Source organism: Misgurnus anguillicaudatus, chromosome 17 (assembly GCF_027580225.2).
Source record: "Misgurnus anguillicaudatus chromosome 17, ASM2758022v2, whole genome shotgun sequence".
NCBI classification, from domain to species: Eukaryota; Metazoa; Chordata; class Actinopteri; order Cypriniformes; family Cobitidae; genus Misgurnus; species Misgurnus anguillicaudatus.
In genome coordinates this window covers 10,006,984-10,016,659 of record NC_073353.2, presented here as the reverse complement: position 1 = coordinate 10,016,659, position 9,676 = coordinate 10,006,984, and the positions used below count along the sequence as shown (strand labels likewise).

The following is a 9,676-nucleotide window of genomic DNA, read 5'->3' as shown; positions in this document are numbered from 1 at the left end:
GAGGAGAACTGGCCCTCCCTGCTGGTTTATCCTAAGGTTGTTCTCCACATATATCTACACCTTTTGTTGCCTTTGACATGCTGACTGGAAAACTGCTCACGTTACCCCTGTTAGTTTGTTATACTTTGCTGATATTACTTTGTATATAATGGCCCAGCTACAGTCTAATAAACAATTCACTATTATTTTCTCAGTATAATGTACGTTTTATTTGCATTTTAAATTTGTGAAGCCGCTTTTTTTAACTGAAAACCACATGCAAATGTAGAACCCTATCAGGAGCAAAAAATTGTTAACAAAGCAACTATTTATATATTTGCATTTATCTGTTTGTCTGGAAGGTATTATGTCAAATAGGCAAACCTATCCTCTACAAGCAAGTCTGACAACCCATTTTAAATGTGAACTCTGAAGAGTGCCCTTCTTTACCCAAGTTCCACAATATTGCCCCCTGCCTTCCATAATAAAAGCTGTTATCAGTTTGGCTAATGTTGACAAAACCTGAGATATATGAGGCATATCATTTACAATTGTGCTTTTAGAGAACAAGAAGCCCATACGTCAACTCCCTGCCGCCTGGGGCCTTAAAATCATACTGTATCATTTTGTCTCTACTTGCTTTAACACCATACATTTTTCTTATCAAGTGCAGTGGGCAAACTTCTTACTCAAGGGCCAAATCAACACTCAGTTACTACTGTACATTATACTTTAATCTTCACCCTACTTTTATAAACACTTTCATGAACAAAAAAATCTTTACTCCTATGCATATCAGTGGATACAGACAGTTATACAGTTCTGAAGAAAACATCAGAGTATTACAGTCTGAATAATTTATTTAGCATACTGAGATTGTGATCCATTTTTACAGTTATCTCCATAAAGAAGATTAACCATGTTTTATTAGTGTAGTTACCATGTTTTTGGCAGATTAATTGCCATTTGTATTACCACAGTTTTAATACAAATAAAATACCATTGTGAGACCATAGCAAATTTGTGGTTAAAACAAATTTAAAAAACTATGCTTAATGTAGTTAAAGGAAAACACAACCGTTTTTCAAAATTTTATTATGTTCTTACCTCAACTTAGGGGCTGTCCACACGGAGACGCGTATCACTGTATACGTATAAATTTGTTATCGTATTGGCGTTTCATCCACACGGATCCAGCGTTTTGGGAGACTGAATCCGCTATTTTTTAAAACCGGGTCCTAAAGTGGATAAATCTGAAACCGACACCCTTGCGGTTTCATCTGTACAGCCAATCCGTATATTTTGTGAAGCGAAAACGTCATCACATCACGTGTCGGAAGCGTCACACGTTACAGCAACAACAATAACGGCGGACTACGTGATTGTGTTCGTGCTACAGAAGCTACTAAAGCCTACTAGCTTTATTACAGCAAAATCTATTGCTTCTATGCAATTGTGGTGACCAACAAGCAATAATGGACAACACCATACGTTGGTTATGCGCATGCTCAAAGTCTTCTCTTCGTGTATAGTGTATATCTGTGGCAGAATTACAGCGCCCCCTATACTGGCCCGGCATATATACTACACCGCTTTCAGTTGGTTTCAGTGGTTTTGTGTTTACGGGTTATTTTTTTAGAGCAAGGAAAAAAAATTATCGGATAGGGAATGCACCGGCTTCGTGTGGACATAGCCTTAGACGAATTAATACATACCTATCTTCTTTCAATGCATGCACTTTTGATCTTTGTGCTGCGCCTTGTGAATGTGTTGGCGTTTGGCCTAGCCCCATTCATTCCTTAGGATCTAAACAGGGATGAATTTAGCCACCAAACACTTTCATGTTTTCCCTATTTAAAGACGGTTACAGGAGTAGTTACACGAGTAAGTATGATGGCACAAAAGATTAAAAGTGCACGCATTGAAAAAAGATAGGTGTGTATTAATTAGTTGATGCAAGATCACAGCAAAATACCGAAAAACGGTGGTGCTTTCCTCCAAAGAATGCTTCATTAAAGGCGGAGTCCACGATGTTTGAAAGCCAATGTTGATATTTGAAATCACCTAAACAAACACGCCCCTACCCCAATAGAATCTGGACCTTCTGTTGATAGACCCACCCCACACAAACGCAAACCCAGCAAGGATGTCGGTTAGTAGACACGCTCCTTTCTGCTGATTGGCTATGAGTGTGTTTTGGTAGTCGGCCCGTCTCCTTTTCCAAAGCGTTTTTCAAACATTGTGGACTCCGCCTTTAAGGGGAAATCATGCCATGTGCATTGGAAGATAATTATTGCTTATCAACATGATGTTAAAAACTTTGGTCTTTAAAAATGGCACTACTTCTTGGCATTTAACACATACCGGCTTCTGTCTGATGTGTTTTTGCTGTCCGATATGCTTTAAACACGCAATATTCAGTGTTTATTTTTCTATTTTGTTGCCGCCCTGACGGGCTTATTTCCCAGTCAAGTTCTTCAGCACTAGCGACACCTTTTGGATGTTGATGGTATTGCATCAAATTCGTAATTCTGGACCAAAAAATCCAATACTGTTTAATATAAAATTATAAACTGCTTCGCGTGCTGGATAACAGTGCCCAATGGCCTTAATTTTTCCCACCTCTGATCTAGTGGATAAAGACTTGCTATACTTGCAGATCTCATGAACCGATCTTTTTATTTACATTTGTCATCATAGGGCTCCTTAATGCGGGTGCAATTTGAGACATATTACATATTAGCTTAAAGAATCAGTATTGGGCATTTATATCAGCCGATCATGACGTCACCAAATTGGTACTCGGTATCAGCTGCAAAAATCCTGATCTGAGCATCCCTAATACAGAGATTGATTAAACCTACACACGAAGGACATTATAGCGTTGTATTTTTAAAAAAACTCTTCCAGTAGCACCAAACCCTTGCCCAAAGTGCTGCAATGAAAAAAAACTAATACATACACAAAACTTATATGCAATTAAAACAAATTTGAAAGGTTGCTATAGTCAAAGGCCATACTGAAGAGATGTCGAGTCTTCAATTGCAACTCTATGGAGTCTATCGAATGTAAAGGGGCAAACTTTTTCACCGCCCCCAGTGTAGCATATCGCTAGGAATTTTTACATTTGTTGTTGGTGACGTACATTATCCCTACTGTAAACCTTATTTTTATGTCTCTTACGTCACCTCACATCACTTACCGTGATAACGCTAAAAATGTCACAGTATGTGAACAACAGTTAAAGTATATCAGCGTGGGCACGCTTGTTCTTTCCTGTGCGCATCTTTTCAGATTGTTCATTTGGTGTAGCTATCAGAGCTGAGAAGATATGTGTACAAAGGATGGAGATAGGAGGATCGTGCAAAACACAGAAATGCGAAATGTTAAGGCACGCTGACCCTGTAGAGTGAACTCTGTTTATGTTAAATGAAGGACACTTTGTTCAGCTGAGTTTATATGTAGAAGATACTCTAAAGCTTATATTAGGCACAACACTGGTGGTTTCGGGAATGAAACGGGGATAAGGGCCTCAGTACTACAGGTGCCATTGCGGTCACAAGTTGACAGCATGTCCATGTGGTTCACATGGAGACACTGTTTGCATTTGCGGACTTTATGACATGGATTTCCACTGGATGGTTTTATGCTCATCAGTTATATTGTCATTGTGTATGATGTGTGACTGCACAGATATAGATACTGAATTCTCAGGTGATGAAGCAGAACGACTTAGACGAATGTGGCTGCTCTCAATGAGTGGAACGAAAGTGAAAGAGAAAGGTACGTTGACATAAGTAGATTGTAACAAATCGAATTGCTTGAAAAATTTGTGTTAATCTGAAGTTAGTCTTCAGTGCTAATAGATAGCATTTAATACATGAAACATTAGAAATAATGTATTTATGTATTATATTATTAGCATTTTGCTAATACATTTATGACATAATGAACATTAATATTAATAGGATTAATGCTTTTTATGATAAATATAATAAATACAGTAATATTATTTTGTAGATGTCAAATGAAAGCAAACAAGGCACTCAAGGCCTTATTTCTGATTCTGAATGCATTTATAGACAGCAATGTGCATCATGAGAACCACAATGTAGTTTATATATGAATATTTTTAGAAATAGCACAACCAACTCACCCTATTTTGCGTAAACATATCATGTGATACTTTATTTTTAATGTCAGAGGAAGCAGTGCCATGTGATTGTTTCCTAATAGTCTTATGATACTTTTGTAAAGTTTAGTCACTTCAAAGACACAAGGCCAGATCTGTGTTGCATATCAACAACTTTATACAGATAGCAAATCATGCAACGCTAACTCATGGCAATTCTATTTCAATATTTTACGAGGTGACTAATTCGTTCATTCTTGCGACCTCGTTCGTACAACCACATTTGTGGATTTTTGTATGATTTGCTTTTGCCCCCATTAGGGTTAGGGATGGGGTTAGGGTGTGGTGTTTTGTATGATAATCATACATTTTTGTGCAATTAAAGGGATAGTTTACCCAAAAATGAAAATTCTGTCATCATTTGCCCACTCTCATGTTGTTACACACCTGTATAAATTTATTGGTTCTGATGAACACAAAATTAGATATTTTGTAAGCCCCATTCACTTTCATAGTAGGAAAAAGGAGTACTGTGGAAGTTAATGGGGCTCACGAACGGTTTGGTTACAAACATTTCTCAAAGTATCTTGCTTTGGGTTCATGGGTCACTCCATTGTGTTTTTCTTTTCTCATATAAATATATTTTAAAATCAAATAATTCTTTCATATCCATGAGGTTTATAAGAATATAATAATTTTATGTATAAAAGACCATAAAAACAAACCGTAAGTTTGTAAATATTGCAAATCAACAAATTGACGCAATCAACTAGTTGTAACAAGTGGATGAGCATAAATGCTGTAATATTATTTTATTTTGCTTAAGAAATCTCATTTATCTGACAGTAAATCCAGCTGGAGGGCCTAACACACATCAGCTTCTCTATTGTCGTATTGGGATTGGTTTCCACATACAGATTCTGAGGAATGGAAGTGTGTGCGGTGTACATGAGCCATCTGAATACAGTAGGATTTATATTCATTTATTTACTAAACAACAGTAGAATACTTTAATGTCATCGCTATTTATTTTATTTTAGTTTATTTATTTATGCAATCTTTCTATCACTTATAATCTTTCCCCTTATTTTCTGTGTATCTTTAAGGCTTGTTAAGAGTGTTTGCCACGAGTCCTGGTGTTGTGGGTATTTATGGTGTGAGGAGTGAGCTGTATTTGTGCATGAATGAAAAAGGAATTGCCCTTGGAATGGTGAGAGAAGCCATCAATTACTCAACTATTATTCAGTCATACTCTCATATTACTATCATCTATTTATATCTATAAACTAAAAGGCACCTACTTTATACTATCTATTTAAAAGGTATATCCGTATTAATATCAAGAGCAGCTTGAAATAATTAAACATTTACAAGTATGCATAAACATATAACATGTTTCTTTGTTGTAGAAACAGTTTTCAAACAAGTGTCTTTTTAAAGAGCACATGGAGGAAAACCACCACAACACCTATTCCTCTCTGTCTCATCCACGGCTATACCTGGCACTGTCACAGCAAGGGCGGATGAGAAGAGGAAAGAGGGTGGGTCCCCAACAGGCCTGTACACACTTCCTGCCTCGCAAATCACCCTAAAACCTGCATACAGTAACATACTGTCAAAGATTGATTTCCAGTTTTTAACACTGAATTTTTATTGATTTTAAACTGTCGAAAAATTTTTAAACTGGTCCCAAGCTGTCCCTAAAAACATCCAAATATGTACCATTAAAGGGGACATATCATTAAAACTGACTTTGTTTATGTTCCCATTGCTTCAATCAATCTAGAAAATGTGACAAAGAACAACTCAGTTACCATTCTCTGCAAGCATGTAAAAAATAGGTCATTTAAATTTGGCTCCCCTTGTGATGTCAGAAGGGGATAACCCCCCCCCCCCAATCTGCACTATAGAGACAGAGCACAGCGCGTCATAACCTGAAAACCACGCCCACCGGGGGGGGGGGGGGGGGTCCAACCGTATCCATTGACTTTGTATTGGGAGAGGCCGCATCCTTGTCAATTCTGGCTTATAAAAAAACAGAATATTGGCAAAATGCTGCCGTGTGACAATATATACAGCTAACAAGCTGAAAAACTGTCGACCTAAAAAAACGAGCGTTTAAAGACACAAAAGTGGAAAAAGGCAACTTTTCATACTACTATTAGTAGAACTGCGTCCACTAGGAGGAAACGTATTTGGCGATCCACATTTTTCTCCCTAAAGGCTGGGTTTTACTGCTTGTCAGCTTATAAAATCTTATTTCTTGTTTTTTTTACTTGTTAGCTGTACATGTTGTCACACAGCAGCTTTTAGGCATTATTCTGTTTTTCATTAATTTTTTGTTATAAGCCAGAAATGACAAGGAGGCGGCCTCTCGCAATACAAAGTCAATGGAGACGGTTGGATTGTTTCCCCACCCCGGTGGACGTGTTTTTCAACTTTGCATAACTGGGCGCTGTCTCTATCCAACTACGGCACTGCCATTTAGTACAGAGATCATCTTATTTGCATTTAAAGGACACACCCAAAAGCGGCACATTTTTGAACACACCTATAAAGTCTTATATATTTTTAATACAAATATATGCATATATTTTGTACCAATATGTACCTCTGTGATACTAATATGAACTCTTTAGGTGCAAAGGTGTATTTTCTGAAATGCTACCACCCAAGTGATAACAAGGGACCTTTTTTGACCATTTCATTCTGACAGTGTAAACGACTGACTGACTTAAATGTGAATGTGATATAGGCTGCATCCGAAAACTCAAGGCAATGACTCGTTGCCTCGCTGCCTCATGAGGAAATGACTTCGGAGGCATGAAGGCAGCTCAGAGAAAGACTTTCGGACACACTTCAAAGGCAGCGTGTTTGAAATATAAGCAGAGAGCACCTTTGTGATAACTAATCACATATTTGAAAAGTACAATACTAATTTCTCGCTAGAAATGCAATTAAAAGGTGTAAAAAGTGAAAATATACCTTTATTTACACTAAATTTGTGCTCCACCTGCTACCTTGGCCGCCATTTTATTTTTTCGAACTCGACCAGGCTCGACCAATCAAATTCTTATTGTACGCCCATGCATAGGTATCTCAGGAGACAGGAAGTAAACCTAACATTGAATTCGGACATCCCTTGATGCCTTCCTGCCTTGGAAAGCTGCCTCAGAAGGCAGCAATTTAGAGTTTTCGGACGCAGCAATAGTTTTTTATATTTCTTTGCAGTTTTTTATGAGTGTTTATAATACAGGATGTATTTATTAATTTTTAAAATGTGTTTATAACCAAACTATATTCATTATGTTGTAAGATTCTCTGTAAACTTCATTCTCTTGCAATCTATAAATGAACATGTATTGCATATTTAAAATGCTGTGCACTTTATAAAGGCATGTCCATGCCTAATAAACCTAATAATTAATCTTATTGTAAAAAACGTAATCCATTTGACAGTGCTGAACCCCAAATTATAAACATGTTAAATGAAATCATTTGCAAACTCTGCTTCTTTAAAGGTGCTTTATGTAAATTTTAATGGCATCTAGTGATGAGATGCAAATTGCAACCAATGGCTTCAGGGTTGTGTCAGAAAACAAAAGGCCAAAGTATAATCCTGTTTTTACATACAGTATAAGCGATGGTTCGCATATAGTTTGTGTGACGCAATTTTCATCATCAGAAGAGTGTGCGCCTACTGTATGCAAACCATCAGATTTTTCAAATCCTGCATACATTGTAGGCATAGGTTGTGTATGTGCCTACAGGAGAATGTACACTAGTCAACATTTAACCCTTAAGAGTTCCTAGGGACATTTTGTGCCATTTTGATTTTTAAACCATCTTGACTGTGATGATTGAATATTGCCCAAACTTGCCAAAGGTTAATCATTTTTGATACAATGGCTAAGCTACGCAAAAACCGACTAATGTGTTCCTAAGGACAAAAAATGCCCCATTGAAAACCATTATAACTACCATTTTTAACCCCCCATTTATCTTAACATAAACTAATACATACCTTTATGTCAATATATCATTTTGAACTACTGGCCTTGAAGTTTTAATTTTGATACTTGTCCACCAGGTGGCGCTACTTTTTACCATTTCATGCATTAATCAAAATGTCTCAATTTTTGCTGTTTTCTGCGGACCGCATAGCTGCTGAAAAGATAAACCTTTAAAGGGCGTTTTGCAGGTAAAATTTTTCAACGAATTTGTGCAATTTGCTTGTTGATAATAAACATTTAAACTGTTATCCATTGTATTTTATGTTGTTGGGTATCACAAAACCCGAAAAAGTATGAAAAAGTACAGCAATTTGCAATGATTCTCCTTTCCCTCACAACGCACTGTATGACGTCACGCTGGGGAGAGAATTGACCAAAGCCGCCTTGAGAGCATTGAGAATGACTATAGAAAGACGAGTAAAGTACAGTTCTGATAGCGCAGATAATAGATAAATACATACATACATACATACATACATACATACATACATACATACATACATAGATACATAGATAGATAGACAGATAGACAGATAGACAGATAGATAGACAGACAGACAGACAGACAGATGTATAGGCTAGGATAGAGAGATAGGCAGACAGCCAGATAGCATAAGGTAAGCATATCTTCGTGTAGAAAGTAAACAACCACTGAACATACTCGTTCATTCTGGCTTGAGGGGGTCCATGATCCTGCCTGAAATGGGTGTAACTTTATGCGATCTTCAGCACAAACGGTTTTGGCAGCATGTCTCTAATCCTTGAAGGTGAGTGAAGCACGTCACGTCTGTTCGCGGGGACCAGCGACCCAAACGCACTCACTTTCTTACAGCCAGTAGCGGAATGGCAATCGAGAGAGTCGGGACTTTCCAGGGCCGATCTAATAATAGTTATACATTTCGAGTTATATTAGCAACACCGTCTGGCGGCGTGATGTGCGCCGGTTCCCGCAGCCCGCTGGTCAAACTGTGCAGGCAGCCTCTCTGCTCAATAAAGTATATAAAAGTGCTCAACCTGTTCGGCAGGTCCAAACATGTACAGGATTTATAAAAATACGGTGATCAATGAGCGGTTCCTCCTCAAATGGCTTAGCCTGTCGTGATGTAAAAAGCCGCCGAACGCCTGTTTATTACAGTATGTATGCGGTCGGATCCGAGTGTGCTGCAGCTGCTGACTGCTGCTGCATAAAATGATCGTGTGATTCGTTATAATCGCATAAACAATATAACAAAGCATCCTTTTATTTCACAAAACAATATATTTGAGATATTATTTGATAGACTAGTAAGTGTGGATTAAGGATGTTTAAAAATCTCTAGCCTGGTGGTCAGGACATGAATGGATCAAATCAGCAGATTTGCGAAGTTTTATTTATCTCCACATATATCATAAATAATAATTAGCAAGGTAACTTTGCAGTATAACACATTATATATTTCCTACGATGTATATATGATTTCCAAATTATATACGTAATATTAAACAGCAATAAATGTCTCATCTATCTCTATGGCTCTGGCTGAGTCTGTCTCCACTTCTCCCCAACGTGACG

The 9,676-nt window shown here is 37.5% G+C and overlaps 2 protein-coding genes across 3 annotated transcripts in view; both read left to right on the top strand.

Annotated features, from left to right (window-relative positions):
* The first annotated feature begins 1,997 nt into the window (after positions 1-1,997).
* Positions 1,998-5,742, top strand: fgf9 (fibroblast growth factor 9). The gene is made up of 4 exons (XM_055214958.2): positions 1,998-3,762; positions 4,958-5,077; positions 5,218-5,321; positions 5,521-5,742. Exons 1-4 carry the CDS (start codon positions 3,603-3,605, stop codon positions 5,701-5,703), a joined length of 567 nt encoding a protein of 188 aa, XP_055070933.2. The 5' UTR covers positions 1,998-3,602; the 3' UTR covers positions 5,704-5,742.
* Positions 5,523-9,676, top strand: part of tmprss3a (transmembrane serine protease 3a) — a 36,460-nt gene continuing 32,306 nt past the window's right edge. For both annotated transcript variants that reach the window (XR_012358263.1, XM_055214956.2), the window contains exon 1: positions 5,523-5,652. The gene's annotated coding sequence lies outside the window, so the exon portion shown is untranslated. The remainder of the gene's footprint in view (positions 5,653-9,676) is intronic.